This window comes from Rhinopithecus roxellana, chromosome 5 (assembly GCF_007565055.1).
Source record: "Rhinopithecus roxellana isolate Shanxi Qingling chromosome 5, ASM756505v1, whole genome shotgun sequence".
Taxonomy (NCBI): domain Eukaryota; kingdom Metazoa; phylum Chordata; class Mammalia; order Primates; family Cercopithecidae; genus Rhinopithecus; species Rhinopithecus roxellana.
In genome coordinates this window covers 31581965-31607727 of record NC_044553.1, presented here as the reverse complement: position 1 = coordinate 31607727, position 25763 = coordinate 31581965, and the positions used below count along the sequence as shown (strand labels likewise).

The following is a 25763-nucleotide window of genomic DNA, read 5'->3' as shown; positions in this document are numbered from 1 at the left end:
TAGACCTATGTGTTAGGGACTTCCTTTAGTCCGTAAAATTTGTGCCGGGGCCAGGCGTGGTGGCTCACGCCTGTAATCCCAGCACTTTGGGAGGCCAAGACGGCCAGATCACAAGGTCAGGAGATCTAGACCATCCTGGTTAACACGGTGAAACCCCGCCTCTACTAAAAATACAAAAAAAAATTAGCCGGACGTGGTGGCGGGCGCCTCTAGTCCCAGATACACTGGAGGCTGAGGCAGGAGAATGGCGTGAAACCGGGGGGCGGAGCTTGCAGTGAGCCGAGATCGCGCCACTGCACTCCAGCCTGGGCTACAGAGTGAGACTACGTCTCAAAAAAAAACAAACAAAACAAACCAAAAAAAACTTGTGCCGGGCATGGTGGCTCGCGCCTGTAATCCCAGCACTTTGGGAGGCTGAGGCAGGCTCAGGAGTTCAAGACCAGGCTGGCCAACCTGGTGAGACCCCCGTCTCTACTAAAAATACAAAAAATTAACCGGGTGTGGTGGTGCACTCCTGTAGTTCCAGCTATTCAGAAGGCTGAGGCAGGAGAATCGCTTGAACCTAGGAGGCAGAGGTTGCAGTGAGCTGAGATCACACCACTACACTCCAGCCTGGGCAACAGAGTGAGACTGTCTTAAAACAAACACACAAAAACACTGTGACTCAAAGGTTAGTCTCTAGGGGAGCTCTATAATCACAAATACAGTGACAGTATTCCCATTTTACAGACGAGCAGACTAGGTAATCAATGTTTCTTAACAAATTAACATTAAAACTTCTGTCAAGAAGTTCCAGGCCAGGCACAGTGGCTCATGTCTAAAATGCCGGCACGTAGGGAGGCTGAGGCAGGAGGATCACTTGAGCTCATTTCAAGACCAGCCTGGGCAACATGGCAAGACTATCTCTACAAAAAATAAAAAATTAGCCAGGCATGGTGGCGCACACCTGTAGTCCCAGCTACTCAGAAGACTGAACTGGGAGGATCACTTGTGCCTGAAAGGTTGAGGCTGCAGTGAGCCATGATTGTGCCACTGCACTCCAGCCTGGACGACAGGGCCAGCCCACCTCAAAAAAAGTTTCATCATGGCCGGGTGCAGTGCTTATGCCTGTCATCCCAGCACTTTGGGAGGCAGAGGCAGGTGGATTGCCTGAAGTCAGGAGTTCTACCAGCTACTCAGGAGGCTGAGGCAGGAGAATCACTTGAACCCTGGAGGCAGAGGTTGCAGTGAACCAAGATTGTGCCACTGCACCCCCGCCTGGGTGACAGTGAGACTTCATCTCAAAAAACAAAAAAAAAAGGCGCGGTAGCTCATGCCTGTAATTCCAGCACTTTGGGAGGCCGAGGCAGGCGGATCACGAGGTCAGGAGATTGAGACCATCCTGGCTAACACGGTGAAACCCTATCTCTACTAAAAATACAAAAGAAAAAAAAAAAAAAAATTTAGCCAGGCATGGTGGCAGGTGCCTGTAGTCCCAGCCACTTGGGAGGCTGAGGCAGGAGAATGGTGTGAACCCGGGAGGCGGAGCTTGCAGTGAGCCGAGATCGCACCACTGCACTCCAGCATGGACAACAGAGCAGACTCCATCTGAAAAAAAAAAAAAAAAAGGTTTCATCATTAAAGCTGTAGAAGAGTAAATGAACAGCACAAATGAAGCAGAGTGCTTATAGGTTCTTGTTTTTTTTGAGATGGAATTTTGCTCTCATTGCCCAGGCTGGAATGCAGTGGCGCAATCTCTGCTCACTGCAACCTCTGCCTCCTGGGTTCAAGCGATTCTCCTGCCTCAACTCCTGAGCAGCTGGGATTACAGGTTTGCGCCACCATGCCCAGATAATTTTTTGCACGCCCAGATAATTTTTTGCAGTTTTGGTAGAGATGGGTTTCATCATGTTGGCCAGGCTGGTCTCAAACTCCTAACCTCAGATGATCCACCCACCTCAGCCTCCCAAAGTGCAGGGATTATAGGCGTGAGCCACCGTGCCTGGCCTTATAGTTTCTTTTTAAGAGTAAGTACCTTAAGCATCAGACTCAAAATCTTATAAAGTTGGACTAGGTTAAGGCTGAAGAGCAGATTGTTTTAATTGGAAATAGGGGTAGGTCAAAACTCCTGTTTATAAAAGTGCAAAATTATGGAGTCATTACATGTTTTTTCTAATGATTTCTTGGGAATAAGAGTACATGTAAAAACAAATTTTGGCAGAGCACAGTGGCTCATGCTTGTAATCCCAGAACTTTGGGAGGCCAAAGCAGGTGGGCGGATCACTTGAGGGCAGGAGTTCAAGACCAGCCTGGCCAACGTGGTGAAACTCTACTAAAAATACAAAAATTGGCTGAGCATTGTGGTGCACTCCTGTGGTCCCAGCTACTAGGGAGGCTGAGGCGGGAGAATCGCTGGAAACCGGGAGGCAGAGGTTGCAGGGAGCTGAGATCCCACCACTGCACTCCAGCCTGGGCAACAGAGCAAGATCTCATCTCAGTAAATAAATAAATAGTAAGTTTTTTATTTATATGATTTGATAAAGTTAAATTTTTTTATTTTAAGCCAAAACGAAAAACCAAAACCCTACCCCCGTGAGTCTTAAGACATGAAACTGTCTCCATTCAACTTCCATATATTTTTCCATACTTACTCTTACAGACTGCCGTAAAATCCTAGAGTACCTTCCCATTCCTACCTGGCCAGCGGAAAAAACATGCCTTCCTCAGGGAGTGCCTAAAATCCACATGGTTAGTCAGCTCTCAGTAAACCACACAAGCCCAGAGATTCTCCCCAGAGCCTTAACAATCTTCTGACCCGACTGTCCACTATGATGCTGTCATGCAGTGCATTAACTGTCTTAGAGAAAGGGAATACTTTGCATGGACAGTTACATAACTTCTAACTGGCCTCCCACCCACCCACTCTATTTCCAAAGCGATCTTTTAATATACACACCTGATCACTTACTCCCTTAACTGAGCCTCCTCTCCCCACAGCCAAGCCTAGCTTTAGCCCTTTAACAAATATTTTAAGGATCTTGACTTTCTCTACTGGTAGATTTTAAGCTTAAGATTTTAAGGCATTGTCTGTTTTGCCACCTTCTAGACCATTCACAGAGCCTGGCATGGTGCCTAATACATAGTAGTGGTTTTTGTTTTGTTTTTTTTTTTTTTGAGACAGAGTCTCTCTCTGTCACCCAGGCTGGAGTGCAGTGGCGCAATCTTGGTTCACTGCAATCTCTGCCTCCTGGGTTCAAGCGATTCTCCTGCCTCAGCCTTCCAAGTAGCTGGGACTACAGGAGTGCACTAACATGCCCGGCTAATTTTTGTATTTTTAGAAGAGATGGGGTTTCACCATGTTATCCAGGCTGGTCTCAACTCCTGACCTCAAGTGATCCGCCCACTTCAGCCTCCCAAAGTGCTGGGATAATAGGCGTGAGCCACCCCGATCGGCCTAATGGGTCTTTTAAAAAACGCAACCCACTGCTTTCTTAAAAACCCTCCCTGACATCCGTGGTCCTGTGGTATTACAATATCCTGATCCTACTGCTCATTCCTGCCTTCTGGCTTCAAACATCTTTCAGAGCCCCGTATCTAGTTCTGTTCCCTCCTTGAGAACTACCTGCTTTAACATCTCCATTCTGGTATGTTACTTGTATATTGCTTTATGGTTTATAGCATGCTTCTGACATTTCATTTGATCCTTATCATTCTGAAAGGTAGGTAACAACCCTCTTGCTTAGTAAGTGGCTGGGTTTTCAGGGACTTGAATTCAATTTTGATTCTGAACTTCATGCTTTCATTGACCATGCTCTCAACTATCTGCCTGAATAATGTTATAGTGCAATCACTTACTTCTCAAGTGGCTTTCAAAACTGTGTGCACATCAAACTCCTTTGGAGCGTAGGGAAAATAGCTATCACAAAGTCTCGTCAGAGAAACTAGTGTGGGACCAGAGCGCTACTATGCTATAGTTACATTGGCTCATTATTTTAGCTCATACATCGACTATATTCCTCCTCTTAGCACACTATAATCTGGTTCACTGTTGCCATCTCATCTCTCCTTTTCAAAACCAACCCCTTTTATTCTGGTTGGTATCTTCAAGTGTTTTTCACCTCTGCTCATAGTAGTTCCAGCAATAATGTCCTTCCTTCTAAGATCATTACTGTAATGGTAATTAAGAGACCTACATTCTAGTCCTAGCTCTGTGATCTTGGGAAAACACTATAAAATAAAGAGGTACACCTAGAACTTGAAATTTTCTTCATTTAAAATGAATTATTACCTGTAGGTCTAGTTTGTACCACTGTATATTCTTTTTTTTTTTTTTTTTTTTTTTTTTTTTTGTTTGAGACGGAGTCTCGCTCTGTCACCCAGGCTGGAGTGCAGTGGCCGGATCTCAGCTCACTGCAAGCTCAGCCTCCCGGGTTTACACCATTCTCCTGCCTCAGCCTCCCGAGTAGCTGGGACTACAGGCGCCCGCCACCTCGCCCGGCTAGTTTTTTGTATTTTTTAGTAGAGACGGGGTTTCACCGTGTTAGCCAGGATGGTCTCGATCTTCTGACCTCGTGATCCGCCCGTTTCGGCCTCCCAAAGTGCTGGGATTACAGGCTTGAGCCACCGCGCCCGGCCACCACTGTATATTCCTTACACTTTATAATAACATTTTGTTGGCTAAATAGACTTATAAACTTGAGAAAGCTTTGTATTCATGTACAAACATAATCATACAAAATGCCAAGGCACTAGGAAATAGAGTATGATGGTGATAACTAAATTCAAGTCTCCCGGAGGAACTGCACAGTCTTGGGTCACAGCTTTCTCCAAGTCTCAATTTCCTTTGTTTTTCAACATCAAAAGGGAAAGTAATGTGAAAAAAAATTATATTATTCTAAACAAAGAAAAAAAAAACACTGTACAAATATGTTGTTAGAAATTATATTGTTTCTGATGGCTGATAAAATATCATCAAAGAGAAGTGCTTCCATAAAAGTTTTATTTATCCCCACAACAACCCTGTGAGGTAGGGTGATCAGGGCATTTGAAGATGAGAAAACTAAATCTACATTACTTGTTCACGGCTATACTGCATAGTAAATAAGAAGAAATTAAATTGAGATTTTTAAATGTCCATGACTTTATATTGATTCACATGGAAACAGGCAGAGAGAATATTAACTCCCCCCTACCTTAATGCCAAAAGGACACTGCCTTGAAAAATCCCATTTCAAAAGATGAAAGTAGTATTTCATTGCTTATTTCTACAAAGATTTATAAAATAAAAAAATAGTGAAATATTTTACAGATAATATATATAATGGTCTCATTCAGGGACATGTCCTTTAGCTATGTATATGGTCAACTATTCCAAGTCCTAGAAATGCAAACCCTTAAAAAAGTATGAAAGACAAAAATGATAATGAGCAGTAGCCTCAATCTTCTTTATTATTCCTCCATGTATCTTGAATAAGTTCTGTGAAATCGGGTCCCAGTTAAAAAGAAAAGAAAAGAAATGAAAAGAAAAAAAGAAAAAAAAAAAGCTCTACCACAAAGAGATGTCTGGTAAACTTTAATTTTGTTGCCTACTCTCAAACCAGTGTCACATTTAGCTAATACACTGATTTCCCAATACTGGCTATTAGAATCACCAGGAGAGCTTTAAAGAAAAAAAAAAAAAAAAAAAAGAAAGGAAGAAAAACCAACCAACCAACCAAAAAAGCCAGAACTCTCAGGCCCCTCTCGAAATCCAGTGAGACAATTTTCCAGGGGTAGGCCCCAGAAATCTATTTTAAGAGCTCCTTAGAGTAATTCTAATGGTCAGGTTTAGGAACCAACTGATGTATCTTAAAATACTAATATCAAAAGCATAAACTAGTATAAACTTGTCGCTCTCTCCCCCCACCCCACCCTTTTTTAAAAAAAGATCTCAAATCATGTTATACCCCCAGAACTCTCACCTCTGGGCAAGTAATTTCAATTCAAGATACAGAGAAACATTTTATAAAAATGTATCCTAATTAGTAAGACTTGGATTCCAATAATAACTTAAGTAGCATTTCAATATAAGATACTCAGTTTTGTGGTTCGTATTATGAAAATTCTTAAATGTATTTTATACAGGTTCGTCGTAGGCTTTCAACTCAGGGGAAGACATGAGAAGTAATGACGTAAGCACATTACCACTAAAAAAATACTATACTCAATTATAGCTCATAAGAGGAATAAGAAAGTGAATGAATGACAACCCTAAGGCCTTTTGGCCCATACATTTTTGTTCCCAGTCCACTCTTCCCCTATAAGGGGAAATAAAATAAACATTCTTTACTAGTTGCTTGGCATAGTTATTCGGTGGGTAACTATTAACTAAGTTAATTTAGATACACAAGATTAAAAGAGATAACAAATAAATACCTAGGAAGACAAAGAGAAGTCAGGTCAGAAAACCTTAACTAGCTAATGATGTAGTATATAACACCGTCATATTAGTACAATTAAATAAAGGCTTCAATGTCCTTTACATTTTAGCTTTATGTGATTGACACAGACATGAAAGAGATCTGGTCCTTATGAAGAATTCTGTGCTCGCAGGAAAGATTTGTAGGAGTAATGAAATGCTTTCTTCATTGATGAGATGAAGTCTTTCAGGCAAGTTGACGGAACAAAACAATGAGAAACGAACTTCTTTAGAAGGTTGACTGAAAGTAAGATCTAGCTGAAAAAGTCATTGGCCAAAGATAATTTTTTTAAAAAACCATTCTGTTAACCCTTGAAAAAAAAAAAAAAAAAAAAAACAAAAAACAAAAAAAAAAACCAGAGAAATACAAAAAAAAAAAAAAAAAAAAACAATGTACACATTCATTTCACTGACAGTTACAAGAAAATAGCCGTTTATAGAAGTTACACAATGCTTTCAACAAATCCCAAACAAATTTTGGGAAACAGATAAAGCCACTGGGTAAAAATAAATATACATACTAGCTAATATAAAACAATTTATGGTTACGAATTGTCATCAATTCTCTTAGGACACAAGGAGAAATACGGTGATATAAATCTGATGAGGGCTACATATATTACATGGAATTAAAAAACAACTGATTAAAACATCCTAACAATGATACAAATATTTAAAAGAATGTCTTAAAAGTCAGGAATTTACCACTGGAAATAGCATGACTTTAATATGTACTCCAGAGTTGTAATGTGTATACAGGTCACTTTCGCTGTGTCTCACCAGGTATCCACCTCTCCTGCATTTACTAGTCAGTTTTTGAAGAGTTCATGTTTCCTGTGTGAGCTGAAGGGGCTGGGCACATTTCAATTTAAAAAATATACACCTCTGATTAACTAAATGGAAGTATTTTATGTCTACCAACAGATAAAGAAAAGAGAGGATAATGGGAAGACAAGACATTATGTTAAGGTGGAAGGAAGCTGGCTAAATTGTCTCTGTAAATTATCTTAAATTTTGTATTAACAAATTTAAAATGACTCAAATAAAGTAATGAAGAAAAAAATATTAATTTGGCCTCAAGAAATTTTCTCAAGCCATATAAAATTTTCTTAGTTTATTTCTTTACGGAAGCATCTTCTGCTTGATCAGCTGACTTAAAGGAACTTTCCTAGCGTGGGACTGAAAACAACTTAATCATTGATAAAAGATGATTAGTTTAAAAAGTTGGTTTTTATTATTGAAGTGCCCACAGGCACAAGAGAATAGGTGCTTACATTTCCCTTTAGATTATGGGAAAGCCCTTTGAGAATGCACTAAATCAGGAAATCTTTCAGCAAACAGAATGCATGCTGAAAGTTCAGATCTCATATAAATTTTGGGTTTCGCTGTTTGCGCATAAAAAGGAAGGGAGCAGGGAGAAATGTAACTAGGTTCACAATTTTGAGCAAGAGCATATGTAAAGGTAACGTATGTACATTTTATTTCAAGAAAGACAGAAGACAAACAGCATAAAGATGCCCAGATGCCCTAAAGATAAATACATTTCAAAGATTCTCATTAAAATGAATCTGTAGTATTTTTTTCCTGCAAGCAAAATACCTTTCTTTAAATAAAATTAAAAAAATCAGTATTCTGAATTGCAAATGCTTTTGCTTTTTTTTTTTTTTGCAGAAAATCTGCCATGATTATTTTTTTAATGAATAAGGATTTTCCACAAAACAGGCTTGCTCTACATGCTAGATTTTTAAACAGTTCAGTGACACAATATGCTAACTACATACACAACAGATAATATAGTAAGAAAACACTCAACCTGATGAAAAGTTAAAATCTTCATTAATACACTGAAAATTGACATAACTCATGCCTTTAAAATCAAAAATACAAAAATTAAATGTTTTCCTAAAAAGATTTCCTTATTTTAAGGATTCATTTGAAAATGAAGCTGCATGTAATTTGTACAGTAAGTTGTACAAGTAAACAGGTAATATACATAAAAAATTAATTGACATACTCCTCAATTATCAGTTGTCCACCTTTAATTTCCAATACTGTACTTTCTTAACAAGCATACAAAATATCAAACTTCTCTTTAGAAAAAGTGCCGTTCTTTGACATCCTTTACACAAAAACAGTCTGAGCCTGTGGCATGTTAATGCAGTTGAGAGGCAAAGCATACGAACTTTTACAAATTCTACCTTCCATAAAAAGCCTCCCGAAAAGGAGATTACACGCCACTATAAAAATATCAACCTCTTGTGGTAGCTGCATTAGAGAACCAAGGCTTGAAGACTATTTTCATATAGCATAGAAAAACCACTATGAGAGCATATTAACTGCATTGGTGGCTTGGGAGTGTACTGTGCCACAGGATTATGCATAGCTACTGTTAGGTACCAAGACTGTTACACAGTTTTAAATTGATTGTAACTGAGGGCATAACAGAGGTACTACCAGCCCATGCAAAATAACTAAAAATACTGAGTCACTGTGCTGAATACTTCATTCCTGGAGAAAACCAAAGGCAGCAGTAACTAAATCAAGCCAAACAGGTGACCAAACTTTCTCCTCAAAGATTTCTGAGCACAGTGAAGTCTGAGGTATACCTTTATCCATTAAATCTGTGTGCCATTGCAAGATATTACCATTTGAGAATATACGCCATCACAATGGTTTAAATCTTTTGTATATTAGTCATTCATATATTCTTATCTACCCAGTCTCTTGATTTTTGAAAAGATTTCACCTACAGTAGAATATTACAGAAACAAAATATAAATGCATGTCTTTCTAAATGAAACTTACATGGACTAAAAGTAGAGAATATTTTTAAACAAATATACAATGTGCAGGCAGACAAAGCAGGAAAACGGCCATTCAAATGTATAATAAAAAACTAAAAACTGACTATCTCCAGAAAACTATGAAGCGCCTCAACTAAACGGAATGCATAATGAAATTCTAATCTAATACAGGTCAAAAATGTAAAAAGGTTATAAACCTTAACAGGAAAAATAAAACAACTTTTACTGGCCATTCCTGTTGAAATGAGAATCATAAAGTAACAGAAAAGTGGCTACAAACCCACTTAGAGCACCAAACAGAGAGAAAATAAAAGTCCATTTTCATCTCTGTTATTATCATAAAATCCTGTGTGACTACAGGTCAAACTGCTGGTGGCAGAAACAGAATTCTTTATAAACTGCAGATGTCCTGTACATAAAAAAATTTCACTGGAGTTGCACTAGTTCTAAAGACTCTTCTGTTTTAGCCTACCTACTATATGTATTCGATCTGAGATAGATAAAGTCTCTTTCTGTAACCCTTGATTATTATTGGGCACCAAAGATAAGAAAAGCAAGACGGGGTACAAAAATGCAAAATTTCAACAGTAATGGCAATGTTTTTGTCTTAGTCCAAAAGGGTCCTGCATTCTCTCCCCCTTCAGTGATTTGACAAGTCTTTGTACTTAATCTGGGGGCAGCAAATCATGCAAGCGAAATCTGTCTCTGATGTGTGGTCGAACATCTTCATTCTGTGTGGAAAAAAGACAATTTTTAAAAAGGCATATAATTTCAAAGATATGATCCTCATAACATAGATATTCTTACCTTGCAGAGAAAACATACCAGTTTTTATTTTATGACATATTTTGTTTGCCAAACGGAAATACTACACAGATGCAGTTAATTTTAGATTTTTTAAAATTGTCATTGAATTTTTTTTTTTTTTTTTTTTAATTTTTATTTTCTGAGACAGAGTCCTGCTCTGTTGCTTAGGCTGGAGTGCAATGGCACAATCTCAGCTCACTGCAACTTCTACCTCCTGGGTTCAAGCGATTCTCGTGCCTCAGCCTCCTAAGTAGCTGGGAATACAGATGCCAGCCACCATGTCTGGCTAATTTTTTGTGATTTTTGTACAGGTGGGGTTTCACCATGTTGGCCAGGCTGGTCTTCAACTCCTGACCTCAAGTGATCTGCCCACCTTGGCCTCCCAAGATTTGTTTATTTATAAATGAATGAATGAATGAATGACAGGGTCTTGCTCTTTCACCCAGGCTGGAATGCAGTGGCACAATCCTGGTTCACTGGAGCCTCAAACTTCTGGGCTCAAGCAATCCTCCCACCTCAGCCTCCTGAGTAGCTGGAATTATAGGCACATACCACAATGCCCTGCTTGCTTGCTTGCTTATGTATGTATGTATGTAGCGATGAGGTCTCATTATGTTGACCTGGCTAGTCTCAAACTCCTGGCCTCAAGTAATCCTCCCACCTTAGCCTTCCAAAATGGTGGGATTACTGCTGGGTACAGTGGCTCATGCCTGTAATCCCAGCACTTTGGGAGGCCAAGGCAGGTAGATTACCTGAGGTGAGGAGTTCAAAGATCAGCCTGGCCAACATGGTGAAACCCAGTCTCTACTAAAAATACAAAAAATTAGCCAGGCATGGTGGCGGGTGCCAGTAATCCCAGCTACTTAGAAGGCGGAGGCACGACAATCACTTGAACCTGGGAGGTGGAGGCTGCAGTGAGCTGAGATCGCGCCACTGCACTCCAGCCTGGGCGAAAGCGCAAGACCCTGTCTCAAACAAACAAACAAACAAACAAAACCAGTGGGATTAAAAAGGTGTGTACTACTACACTCCGCCAAAGTTTCATTAAGCAATAGAGGCCAAACCAAGATAGGTAAAAGGGAATTCTACTTTCTACATAGGTCTTTAAAGCTAAGTGTTCCATGTGATATAGAAATAGAATTCCCAGAATAAAATTTCGGTGGCATAAGCATTAATTCTAGATGTGAATTATAATATCAAAATGAAAAATTTAATGTTTTTTTGTTTGTTTTGTTTTGAAACGAAGCCTCACTCTGTCGCCCAGGCTGGAGTGCAGTGGTGCAATCTCGGCTCACTGCAACCTCCGCCTCCCAGGTTCAAGTGATTCTCCTACCTCAGCCTCTAGAGTAGCTGGGATTAGAGGCGCCCACCACCATGCCCAGCTCATTTTTGTATTTTTAGTAGAGAGGGGGTTTCACCATGTTGGCCAGGCTGGTCTTGATCTCCTGACCTCAAGTGACCCACCTGCCTCGGCCTCTCAAAGTGCTGGGATTACAGGCATGAGCCACCATGCCCGGCCAATTTAATGTTATTTCTAACACAACTGCCCAGCAACTTATAAGAGAAACACCACTGAAATAGTAAAGACATTCAATCTATAAATTCTTAAATACTGATAAGCATAATTTTAATATAATATATAAAGCCTGAAAATGTGGCTGGGTATGGTGGCTCACATCTGTAATCCCAGCATTATGGGAGGCTGAGCTGGGCAGATAGTTTGAGCCCAAGAGTTTGAGACCAGCGTGGGCAACACGGTAAAATCCCCTCTCTACAAAAAAACACAAAAATTTGCCAGGTGTGGTGGCACATGCTTATAGTCCCAGTTACCCAGGAGGCTGAGCCAGGAGGATTGATTGAGCCCAGGAAGTCAAGGCTGCTATGAGTAGTATTATGTTACTATACTGCAGCCTGGGTGACAGAACAAGACCCTGCCTCAAAAAACAAAAAAGTTTGAAAATGCACATAATCTTTTTCTTTTTTTTTTTCTTTTTTTTTTTTGAAGACAGAGTCTCGCTCTTGTCACCCAGGCTGGAGTGCAGTGGCCGGATCTCAACTCACTGCAAGCTCCGCCTCCCGGGTTCCCGCCATTCTCCTGCCTCAGCCTCCCGAGTAGCTGGGACTACAGGCGCCTGCCACCATGCCCGGCTAGTTTTTTGTATTTTTTTAGTAGAGACGGGGTTTCACCATATTAGCCAGGATGGTCTCGATCTCCTGGCCTCGTGATCCGCCCGTCTCAGCCTCCCAAAGTGCTGGGATTACAGGCTTGAGCCACCGCGCCCGGCCAACACATAATCTTTTACAACCTTTGCCCTTATCTCCCATGACAGATGACTTTATTATCATCGTTATTATTTTTAAAGAGCTGGAGTCTCACTATGTTGCCTAGTATGACCTCAAATTCCTAGGCTCAATCAATCTTCTTGCCTCAGACTCTAAAGTAGCTGGCACTACAGGCACCTATGATGGCACCTGTGACCTGGCTCACAGGTGACTTTTTAAGTCAGTACACATAAAGCAAAGACATTTAAAAAGATTTATTTCTTTTTAACAAAACAAAACAGAGCTAACAAAAACACAACAGAAAAAGATAAGCTATACTTACCAGTTCTACAAGCTTCTCCAGGAATGGAATCAATTTTAGGAGTTCATTGTCATTTTTATCCATAAACCAACTTTCTATAGGGATTCCATTAGAAAGCTAAAACAATAAATAAGTAATTAAATCCTCTTTTACTTATGCCTAGTTTGGAAAAAGTTAAAAAATAAACAAAGACTTATTAAGTAAACACTGATCTAAAAGTTCCTTTGAAAAGTAATGTCGCCAGACTTTTCTTTGACAACTCAATAGTGCAAGAGACAGAGGATAAGGAAATAAATTGAAGCCTATTGGTTTTTCAGTGTCATTTCTTCTCAGAGTACATAAAACTAAACAAGAAAGTTCCATTAAAACACATTCTACAAGGATCATTAATATAACTAAAATATTCCTTTATTCTTTCAAGAAATAGTTACAATTAGTACAATGCTAGATAGGCACTGTGAAAGATGGGGCACCACCAATCTAAAGAGAATATAGAAAAGCCTATACTTTTCTCCCCCTTAAATACAGTGACCATATCTCCCATTCATTATTCTATTCCCATCGAGCAGGATAACCTGAAATATAGTAGAAACTTAACGAATTAATGGTATTTCATTGAAGAGGAGCCTAAAAACAAGAACGTAAGCCATACTTATTTTATGGTGAAAAATCTCTGGGATAAAATGTTTTAAAATTTAGGCTAAATGTTGTATATGAGATGAAGGATAATTGATATAATTTTATCTAGGAACCAAGATGAAATTCTTAAAGACATTTTTAAATGTAAACAAATAAAAGTAAGGATCTAAATAATATCCTATACAGCTTTTCCCTTGTTTTCTTTTTATTGTAGACATTTTTAAACACAGAAGGACAAATCTAGTTTATACTCCAATTCACTTTCCATCATCCCTATTCTGGACTGGCTTATTGTGAAGCAAATCTAAGAAATCCTATCACATGGGGCTGGTTGCGGTGGCTCACACCTGGAATCCCAGCACTCTGGGAGGCTGGGGCAGGTGGAGCACCTGAGGTCAGAAGTTCGAGACCAGTCTGGCCAACATAGCAAAACCCCATCTCTACTAATAATACAAAAAAATTAGCAAGGCATAGTGGCGTGCACCTGTAGTGCCAGCTACTCAGGAGGTGGAGGCAGGAGAATCACCTGAACCCAGGAGGTGGAGGCTGCAGTGAGCTGAGATCATGCCACTGCACTCCAGCCTGGGCGACAAGAGAAAAACTCCATCTCAAAAAAACAAACAAAAACAGAAAGACAGAAAAGAAAACAGAAAGAAATCATATCACATGGACATATTCATAATCTAAAATATACCTTGAAAGGATGACTCATCAGCCAGGCACAGTGGCTCACACCTGTAATCCCAGCACTTTGGGAGGCTGCGGGGCAGCGGATCACCTGAGGTAGGAGTTCGAGACCAGCCTGACCAACATGGAGAAACACCGTCTCTACTAAAAATACAAAATTAGACAGGCGTGGTGGCAGGTGCCTGTAATCCCAGCTACTCAGGAAGTTGAGGCAGGAGAATCGCTTAAACCCAGGAGGTGGAGGTTGCAGTGAGCTGATACCGTACCATTGCACTCCAGTCTGGGCAACAAGAGCAAAACTCCTTCTCAAAAAAAAAAAAAAAAAAAAAAAAAAAAAAAAAAAAAGGAAGGATGACTCAGCTATAGTTGTAGTTATACTAGCAAAAGGTACAAATATATTGATAAAATAGTCTAAGAAAATATTTCAGAACATTAAACCAAATAACCAGAACATAGTTAAAATAGCTATAGTACTCAAATATCTTTATGATTAAATTACTGATTAATTATTGATTTAATAACTGATAAGAATGCTATTAAATGATGCTTATCTTATAGTTTTCTTACTCAGGTTTTTCTTCATTTATGCTGCATGTCATTTAAGTAAATATTTTCCAAAAGGAATATACTACTTTGTCATTTCTAATTCTAAAACAATGACACACTAAAGGGAAATTCCACCAGTGAAAATTCTCTTCTTTTCCCATCATATTCTGTTTGGCAGCATGTATCTTCATTGTATTTTTTCCAATCTGAGTTTATCAACTTTCTTCCTACCTGATATGCAAAGGCTTGTGGTGAGTTGTCAATTATTATAGTTTTTGAAAGATCTCTTCCAAGAATATTTAAGTCCTTTATATAGTTTCCTTGTACACAAACACAATGTTCACGGAAAAGCCGGTGCCTAAACATAAAAATAAAAACAAATTAAAAAAAAAACAAAAAACTTTCTACATATACACACATATATATACCATAGGCTTTATAGGTTAAGCCATATTATTTTCTCTCTTGAAGGAAATTCAAACACAAATATGGGCCTAAGCGTTGGGCTGCCATTTTACTATAAAAATTCTTAGCAATTATTGAAAGCTTACAACCAAATATTACTAGGCCTTAAAGAACTTGAGTTTATCCCAAAATGTTATAATTAAATTATAAAGGGGGATTAAAAACTCTAAATTGTTTTTGTAATTTATTTACCCAGGAAAGCTCAGCTCAGATGCAGCATCTGGTTGTCAGCGAGGTCCTGCTTTTTAACCAATTTTCCAGATGGTTGACTGAGGCACAAGGAGGTCAAGTGACTTGCCCAAGGTCACACAGTAAGTCAGTGGTTAGCCCCGCATTGGAACCCAGGATCCTCCTGGCTCCCAGTCCTTGGCTCTAACCAGTGGACCACACAGCCTCCCTATCCCTGTACATGCCAGAATAGAAAATATAAGAAGGAATGTTTCTGTGTTGGCATTTGGAAAAATGCTTTTTAGATTTCCTTATATTTTTTGAGAAAAGGTCCTAAGACCAAAACATTCCATCATTTCATCATTTCCTAAACACCCCTCTTTCTTTTAGTATATGTGTATGATCATTTGAAAAAACAGAAATTAAATGAAATGAGGAATTCAAATTTAAGTATCAAGTATTATAAATGTAAACCGATGTTTCACCCAAATAGAAAAATGCTACATCATTTTAGAAAGCTATTAAAGGATTTACAATAATACTAAAGTGATTATTATAATCTCAATTTATACCCAAAATATTAGTCTCTGAACATTACTAATAATTGATACATATAATAATTTTTTTCTACCTTGAAGTACTCTATTCTGTATATATTAATAATTGGTAAGTTGTCTTCCTTGTGTCTTAATCACACTAACAATTTTGTAAAACCTAGGACCTATTTGGACCTGTATTTTAAATTATGCAGTTTCAAGAAACGGGGATTTTCTACCCACAAAATATTTCACACTGCTACCAAGAATAAATAAAAATCTACATATACACACGCACAAACAAAAACTCAACCTTAAAATTATCACTGCCAGTTGGTATGGCAAAAAGGAAGAATTTAACAGACAAAATGTATAAGCAGTTCTTTCCCCCTTCTTATAAGGAATAACTTTAATAATCACAGTCAAATGATCATCTGGCCCCTGGAAGGTTTAGTCAGTTCTACTTTGAAAAAACAAACAAACAAAAAAGACTAAGTAACTTAATTCAAACCTTGGTTGGGCCTAAATAAGATTCATTGTTTTATTTCTATAAACAATTGGATATGAGGAAATTGGAAAGGCAGATACAGCATGTAAATTCAAGTCACTGTTGATGCCTCTTCACCAATAGTGGCAAACTCACTGAGACAGGAGACAACTGAATCTGTACGTGGATACTACAGTTATTTTAATTAAATTACAGTAAAAACCTTCCAATTATTCATTCAGGAATCTGAGGGTGTACAGCCTGTATTTGCATTTTTAGAAGAAAACTATTTGTACCAGTCATCAAAGAGCAGTTTGTACCAGTCATCAAAGTCTACTCTTCCATGTGAGTAGACTTGCTTCTTTAGAAACTCATGAGATTTAGAGAAACAGGAATTTCTTTTTTTCTTTTCTTCTTTATTTTTTTTTTGAGATGGAGTCTCCCACTGTTGCCCAGGTTGGAGTGCAACGGCAGACTCTCAGCTCACTGCAACCTCTGCCTCCAGGTAGCTGCGATTACAGGCACCCGTGCCACCATGGCCAGCTAATTTTTTTTGTATTTTTAGTAGAGACGGGGTTTCATTAGGTTGGCCAGGCTGGTCTTGAACTCCTGACCTCATGATCTGCAGGCCTTGGCCTCCCAAAGTGCTGGGATTACAGGTGTGAGCCACAGCGCCCGGCCTAGATCATAGGAATTTCTTAGAGTCTATCTTATCACTGACACAGACAATTCCCTATAGCACTCACAATCTACTGTTTGAAAAGCTTTTGCTGACTGGGTGCGGTGGCTCGCGCCTGTAATCCCAGCACTTTAGGAGGCCAACGTGGGCGGATCACGAGGTCAGGCGTTCCAGACCAGCCTGACCAACATGATGAAACCCCGTCTCTACTAAAAATACAAAAATTAGCTGGGCGTGGTAATGCGCGCCTATAATCCCAGCTAATCAGGAGGCTGAGGCCAGAGAATCGCTTGAATCTGGGAGGCGAAGTTTACAGTGAGCCAAGATCACACCACTGCACTCCAGCCTGGGCGACAGAGCAAGACTCTGTCAAACAAACAAACAAAAATACAAGCTTTTGTTTCAGATTTTTCAAAATACAACTAGAAAGAACAAATGGAAACCCTCAAGTGTGTAGGTTTTATAAATCTAGTTTAAAAGAGGATTGTTAATTTATAACACATTGTCACAGCAGGACTATCATTTGTTCCTCTTTTGTAAATGAAAGCTCCAAGAGGGAAGAGCTTGTGTTGCTCACCACTGTTTCCTGGAATATTGGAGGTGGCGAATAGAAATCATTATAATGAATGAAGTCATCAAAACAAAATCACTGGGTATACTTTAGTAAAGTGAGGTAAAATTAGTATAAATTACAATATACTTTTGTAAACAGAAAATACCATTTCCCATTTGTGTGACTGCAGCTTACTTATTTTGACCCTTTAGATTAAAAAAGATACCACAACTTTATTTAGAAGAAAAAACCCTCCAAAATATGAACATTAGGAAAAGTCTTTCAGCGTACTTGCAACCACTGAATAATAAAGGACTGTTAACAGCACAAAATACAGTTTAGGATTTTCCAGTAAGACAACATGGGAAAAGTATTTAAGAAAATTAATACCCAGCTGGGCTGAGTGCGGTGGCTCACGCCTGTAATCCCAGCACTTTGGGAGGCCAAAGTGGGTGGATCACTTGAGGTCAGGAGTTCAAGACCAGCCTGGCCAACATGGATGAAACCCCATCTTTACCAAAAACACAAAAAATTAGCCAGGTGTGCTAGCATGCACATAGTCCCAGTTACTTGAGAGGCTGAGGCAGGAGAATCTCTTAAACTCAGAAGACAGAGATCGCAAACTGCACTCCAGCCTAGGTAACAGAGTGAGAATTGCCTCAAAAAAGAAAAGAGAGGGAGAGAGAGAAAAGAAAGGGAAGGAAGGAAGGAAGGAAGGGAAGGAGGGAGGGAGGGAGGGAGGGAGGGAGGGAGGGAGGGAGGGAGGGAGGGAGGGAGGGAGGGAGGGAGGGAGGGAGGAAGGAAGGAAGGAAGGAAGGAAGGAAGGAAGGAAGGAAGGAAGGAAGGAAGGAAGGAAGGAAGGAAAGAAGCCAGCTTATTAAAGTTTTTTTTTTTTTTGAGACAGAGTTCTGCTCTTGTTGCCCAGGCTGGAGTGCAATGGCACGATCTCGCAACCTCCGCCTACCAGGTGGCTGGGATTACAGGCATGCATCACCACGCCCACCTAATTTTATAATTTTAGTAGAGAAGGGGTTTCTCCATGTTGATCAGGCTGGCCTCAAGCTCCTGACCTCAGGTGATCAGCTGGACTCGGCTTCCCAAAGTGCTGGGATTACAGGCGTGAGCCACTGCTCCTGGCCCTATTAAAGCTTTTATGAGCCTTTTGTGTCATCTCTCTCAGCTATTGGTCAAAAACTCAAAGATTAACTCCTCATCTTAAAGGATACAGCAAGACTGCTGCAGTCTTACTATCTCACTTCAGCTGACAAAATAATGGAACTAATTATCATAATGTTTTAAAATCACCACGGCACTCCCACTAACCAGGAACACACTGCATCTGCTGGCTCAGGGCACACACAAGGAATTAAGTCCAGTCAGGATAACCTGAGTGACTAAGCCCATTGTAATTTCCAATCAGATTCATGTAACATTTTCTTTCCATGGAAGATAAATTTGCTTTCAAAAAAAGCAAGAGCTTAATTTGATCCTTTCTGCTAAAAAATAAATTTTATTTCTCTATGCCATTAAAAAGTAAAATTAACATGCATTATCTCAGAGACGTATGGAGATGAAACATCATGCACAATGTGGAAAAATTCTACACAACCCCCCAAACCCCTGTCTCCCCCAGTCCCGAAAGAAATGAGGATATAGATGTCACAGTGAATAAAGGCACTGGATCTTTGTATCCTTTAAAGAACGTCTGTCTGGAGTTCCATCATTAGGAACTCTTTTAAAGAGTTTAGGGGCTTAAAAAATTCATTTATATTCACCATTCAACACATATGCAGCCAACTGAAAATGGCCATTAAAATGAAATAGAATCAGTAATTTCATAGATCAGTGTGACAGACATTTCCACTATTTCTTAATTAAATTTACCTGACCAGTTGCTTTTTAGGGTCTAGTATGTTCAGTAACTTGTCTGCATACACCTTCTTAGAAGCAGTAAAAAGAATGATCTATAAATTCAGGGGAAAAGAAGTAATCATTATACATGGTCTAAATATGGGTACTATATTGAATAAAATAAAAATACATAGGTAATTAGCTTAAGCATGTTTACCTCATACATCTGAGACATTCGTTCCAGGAATTCCCTGAAAAATGGTCTTAATCTCACATAAACCTGAGGAAATACAAAGATAGATTTCAGCAAATAAACATACAACGGGAAACCACTTCTTTTTAAGATGTGCTGTATTCTAACTTTGATTATAATTAAAAAGTTCATGTTTTAAAGTATAGAAATATTAACTAAGTACCACTCAAACCAAATATATTTCACATACAAGCGATCACTTAAAACAATCTCTTTGGTGGGATAATAGTAATCACTGATGATCAGTTCATTTTTACTAATAAAATAGCAGCATACAGTACTTCACTGGAATGTAATTTTAATAAACATTTAAGCTAAAAATGGAAAGTTTCCCTCTGAGATTTTGATCCACCAGTAAGCTCCATCTTCCAGCCAGGTAGAATCCATCCAATTGTGTCCACCTCTAGCTGACCTGTCTCAATGACCTTCCTCAATAATTACTCAGAATTCCTTCAAACAACCACCTGCTAAAAATATCTCTATTTTATATTTATACCAAAGTAAATAATATTCAAAAGGAAACGTCTGGATTGGTGGGTTTAAATAACCTCAATTTTTCAGAAATCAATCTTGCTATTCTACATTTAATGATTCAGATGTGACATCTAAATTAGCACTATTGGTTACTTGAGATTAAAATTCTAATAGTCAAACACAACAGTTCTCAAAACCTACTGGTATCAGAAAAGACTACAGTACCCACAGAGCTGCTTTACATACATTATTTTATTATTTCCGTGTCTCTCTTTACCTACATTTAATATAGCTCCTATAATCTAATATTCAAAAAAGCCATGAGCATCCATTAAAACTATTTACATTCTGACTCCTCTAAATTGTATTCATTTTGTTACAAAATTTTACAGAAAGAAAAATACTGTACTTCATTCAAAGGTGACTATTATAATTTCAGATACCACAAATAACAAGTATTTATTGAACTAGATTCACAGATTCAGATTAAAAGCAAACAAAACACTTTGTGGTAGCAACAAATTCAAATCTAGGCTTAGTGGAGTTTCAATTCTGGCATCCATGTATATGCACACAAAAATGCCCCCATGACAAAAATCTAGTTCTGGGAATATTTTAAGGCAAAATAGAGAATTTCCTTAAGAACTGAGCACTTATAGGAGACAAATTTTGTTTGTTTGTTTGAGACGGAGTTTCACTCTTGTGGCCCAGGCTGGAGTGTAGTGGTGCGATCGATCTCGGCTCACTGCAACCTCCGCCTCCTGGGTTCAAGTGATTCTCCTGCCTCAGCCTCCCAAGTAGGGGATGGGATTACAGGCATCCACCACCACAACTGGCTAACTTTTTGTAGAGATGGGGTTTTGCCATGTTGGGCAGGCTGATCTCAAACTCCTGACCTCAGGTGATCTGCCCGCCTTGGCCTCCCAAAGTGCTGAGATTACAGGCATGAGCCACCAAGCCAGGCCAGAAGACAAATTTTGAATGATCATTACTATGCTAATAATATCACTGTGTCCCCTTCTCTGGGTTAGATAAAGGTTTACTTGTTTTTAATCCTATTAGTCTTTTTCTTTTTTTTTGAGGAGTCTTGCTCTTTCCCCCAGGTTGGAATGTGGTGGCGCCATCTCGGCTCACTGCAACCTCCACCTCCAAGGTTCAATCAATTCTCCTACCTCAGCCTCTGGAGCAGCTGGGATTACAGGTATGCGCCACCACGCCCGGCTAATTTTTGTATTTTTAGTAGAGATGGGGTTTCACCACGTTGTCCAGGCTAGTCTCAAACTCCTAACCTCAAGTGATCTGCCTGCCTCCCAAAGTGCTGGGATTACAGGCATGTAATCCCATTACACTCCGCCCAACCTAATCCTATCAGTCTTGACTAATCAAAAACAAAGTAAACCACACACCCCTCCTCAAAGCAGAAGAAAAGAAACAAATCCTCAGCATCCAATCACCATCATTTAGGATGGGGTCTAAAAATTTTAACTATAGTTGCTCTTCTAATCAATTTTAACATTCTCATCCTGAAACATTTGGTGTAGTTTGTAGCCTTGATTGAAAACCACAAACACCTTATTTCTTTGGTAGGCCAAATAATGACAGATTTATATATATATTATTTTACTAACAAAATCATTTTATTCAAATGAGTCTTTTCAAAATAGATTTGTGATGGTTAAGAAAAACCCATCTATTCTGTCAATACTTTTTCTGAATTCCATCTCAAGGTAGATGATAAACTATAAACTATCAGAACCTTTTACTTGTTGCCGGTGTTCATCACTCACAGTCAGTTAGTAACCAAAAATATTTCATTTTTTCATATATATAAAGATGTTTTATTTTCAATATCCCTATTATCACTTGCTCCATATACAGGTTGAGTGTCCCTTATCTGAAAATGCAAAATGATCCAATGAGCATTTCTTTTGAACGTCATGTCAGTGCTCAAAAAGTTTCAGGCTTTTTTTCTTTTTATTTTTAAGACAAGGTTTCACTCTGTTGTCCAGGTTGGAGTGCAGTGGTGTAAACAGGGCCACTGCAGCCTCAACTTCCTGGGCTGAAGTGATCCTCCCGCCTCAGCCTTCCATGTAGCTGGGATGACAGGTGTGTAACACCATGCCTGGCTTTAAACAATTTTTCTTTTGGTAGAGATGGGCTCTCAGTATCTCACTATGTTGTCCAGGCTGGTCTCAAACTCTTAGGCTCAAGCAATATTGCCTTGGCCTCCCAAAGTGCTGGGATTATAGGTATGATCACACCTAAGTTGCAGTTTTTTTTTTTTTTTTTTTTTGGTGATACCATCTCATTCTGCTGCCCAGGCTGGAGTGCAGTAACATGATCTTGGCTTACTACAACTTCTGCCTCCCCGGTTCAAGCAATTCTCATGCCTAAGCCTCCCCAGTAGCTGGGGTTATAGGCGTGTGCCACCACATCCGGCTAATTTTTGTATTTTTAATAGAGATGGTTTTCACTGTGTTGGCCAGGCTGGTCTCGAACTCTCGAACTCAGGTGATCTGCCCGCCTCAGTCTCCCAGGGTGCCCGTATTACAGACGTGAGCCATCACGCTTGATGATAAATTTCAGATTTTGAGGCATTTCAGATTTCACATTTTTTGAATTAGGGATATTCAACCTGCAGTAAACTAAGATAAGCAGGGCCTCTTTGAGATTTATTCCCTCTGAACACAACACAATTCCACTGCACAAGAATACGTCTAGTTAACAATATTTTCCAACCACAGTAAGTGGAACATTGTTCAAAGGTGACATTTTCCAACTTCTCATACAGTGACTTCCAGATTAGGTCAAAGCTATAGCTTCATTGTGCATACTACTACTTTAACTCTACTTAAATATAACATGCATCTTAAAATTTGACATTGCTTTTAAAATGTGTTTGTTTACTGGGGATAAAAGGTGGCACTGAAGATAAAGGAACATGTTGCTAGCGTATTTCTTTACTATGAGAATAGAAAGAATAATTGTTGAAAGTAATAGTTCCTATCCTCAGAACAGATTCACCATGTGAACAAGAAGGTGTTTCAGTATTAAAAGACACAGGCAGAGAATGAGGTGGTTAGCAGGAAGGAAAGTGGGAAGAAACATAGAAAGGTACTGGACTGGAGTTAGGGCCACATGGGGTTGTGCCATGTGATGAAAAGGCAAAATCTCAGAAACAGTAGTAGAGATGAGATATAAAGCCAGCAGCATCTAAGTCATCTGGATATAGATAAGTGTGAACAGAGATATACAAGTCAAGAAGCACTACGTACTGTCTGGTAAGAACAAATAAAGAACATCTGTCAGGTACATATAATACAATGAGTTTAACTCTTGAGACTACCATGACTTTATTGTGTTAGGTCAGAGATACAAGAACAGACAGATGCACACATAGACATGCCCCCGAATGCTTCAAAATCTATTCCACAAATAGCATTAGCTCCATTTTTCTTCTAATTTTACTCTCATACAAAGATTCCCTTCCTGAGCTGCCTACTTCCCATTTTCTACATTTCCTGAATCCACACCTTTCCTTCTTAAAACTTTTACCTTCTTAAAACTTGCAACTCTTCAAAATTATGTAATCTCCCAAAGGCCAAAAGCTTCAGTCTAGTATACATGTTTCTTCAAATTGATAATTACTTTATTTACAGTACAAATAATTTTAATATTTTTTCAGTAAACCAAATATATTGTGAAAAATGTCAAAAGTTAAAAAATAACGCCAAATGTCATAAGAAATAATTATATTAAAAAACTATTCAAGATTACTACTTGAAGATACAGATTTACGAACATGTTCATTATGTAAAACTTTAAAAAATGAACATCTATCAGAATATCTGTAAAAGGGTGTTGTAGTGCCAGGCATGGTGGCTCGCGCTTGTAATCTCAGCACTTTGGGAGGCTGAGGCAAGTGGATCACCTGAGGTCAGGAGTTTGAGACCAGCCTCACCACAACGTGTTGAAACCCTGCCTCTACTAAATATACTACTAAATGTACAAAAATTAGCCGGACGTGGTGGCGTGCACCTGTAGTCCCAGCTACTGGGGAGGCTGAGACAGGAGAATTGCTTGAACCCAGGAGACAGAGGTTGCAGTGAGCTAAGATGCGCCACTGCACTCCAGCCTGGGCAACAGAGTGAGACTCTGTCTCAAAAAAAAAAAAAAAAAAAGTGTTGTGAAGTGATTTTAGCACAATTTACATTTTACACAGAACATGAATATATATATATATATGTGTGTGTGTGTGTGTGTGTGTGTGTGTGTGTGTATATATATATATATATATATTTTTTTTTTTTAATGGAGTCTCACTCTGTTGCCCAGGCTGGAATGCAATGGTGTGGTCTCGGCTCACTGCAACCTCTGCCTCCCAGGTTCAAGTGATTCTCCTGCCTCAGTCTTCCAGGTTTAAGTGATTCTCCTGCCTCAGCCTCCCAAGTAGCTGGGGCTATAGGCGTGTGTCACCACAACTGGCTAATTTTTGTATTTTCAGTGGAGATGGGATTTTGCCATGTTGGCCAGGATGGTTATTCCTGACCTCGTGATCTGCCTGCCTTGGCCTCCCAAAGTGCTGGGATTACAGGTGTGAGCCACCACGCCCAGCCATATATATAATTTTAAAAAACCCACTACACTAATACTACTTGATATGAATAATACCTGATGGTCTGTATTTTTTAGTATTAAGATAAAAATTGTATATAGATAGTAATGAAAGGCTATTAATAGTTAACATAGCTGGATTTTAAAAAAAGTAGTCATTGGCTGGGTGTGGCAGGTCACGCCTGTAATCCCAGCACTTTGAGAGGCCAAGGCAGGGGGATCACCAGAGGTCAGGAGATCAAGACCAGCCTGGCCAACATGGTGAAAACCCCATCTCTACTAAAAATACAAAAAATTAGCTGGGCATGGTGGTGTACACCTGTAGTCCCAGCTACTTGAAAGGCTGAAGTGGGAGAATCACTGGAACAGGGAAGGCGGAGGTTGCACTGAGCTGAGATTACACCACTGCAGTCCAGCCTGGGTGATCAAGGAAGACTCCGTCTCAAAAAAATAAATAAATCAAAAAAAAATAAAAAAGGCAATCATTACAATGACAATCCACTTATAAACTGGTTCTAGATATTGTGTGGTAAAGTCTGTCTAAAACAAAACTCATGTCTAATTATATAATTTCAAGTTATATACTTAGTAATTTCTTATATACTTAGTAATGCTTATTAAACCTTAATCTAATATCATAGATAATTTTGATAGTATGACTCCCCCCAAAAATTACCTTACATGAGTCTTTTTAGGAAAAATACTTCTAAATGATTTTTAGGCCCAGATAATATGACCATAACTTTATTTGTTTTTTGAGACAGAGTCTCACTCTGTCACCCAGGCTGGAGTGCAGTGGCGCAATCTCAGCTCACTGAAACCTCCACCTCCTGGGTTCAAGCAATTCTCTGCCTCAGCCTCCCAAATAGCTGGGCTTACAGGGGTCCAACACCACGCCTGGCTAATTTTTTTGTATTTTTAGTAGAGATGGGGTTTCACTATCTTGGCCATGCTGGTCTTGAACTCCTGACCTCGTGATCCACCCGCCTCAGCCTCCCAAAGTGCTGGGATTACAGGGGTAAGCCACAGCACCCAGCAGACCATAACTTTCAAAAAGAAACATCTTTGATACTTTTTCCATGATATCCTTCCAATTCCATTGTAGCAATAGGTTTTAAAAAATGATGAATCCAAGGAATCACCCACTTAAGAGTATGACATCTGTTTTCCCTTAATCAAA

The 25763-nt window shown here is 39.2% G+C and overlaps 1 protein-coding gene across 4 annotated transcripts in view; it reads right to left on the bottom strand.

Annotated features, from left to right (window-relative positions):
* Nucleotides 1–4961: 4961 nt before the first annotated feature.
* CTDSPL2 (CTD small phosphatase like 2) overlaps nt 4962–25763 on the bottom strand; it is a 112115-nt gene continuing 91313 nt past the window's right edge. For all 4 annotated transcript variants that reach the window (XM_030931052.1, XM_010385232.2, XM_030931049.1 and 1 more), the window contains 5 exons: nt 19460–19522; nt 19276–19355; nt 14735–14861; nt 12653–12748; nt 4962–9971 (listed from right to left, as the gene is read on the bottom strand). In XM_030931052.1, coding sequence (XP_030786912.1) covers nt 9906–9971; nt 12653–12748; nt 14735–14861; nt 19276–19355; nt 19460–19522 — 432 coding nt within the window. In that variant the 3' untranslated portion in view covers nt 4962–9905. The remainder of the gene's footprint in view (nt 9972–12652; nt 12749–14734; nt 14862–19275; nt 19356–19459; nt 19523–25763) is intronic.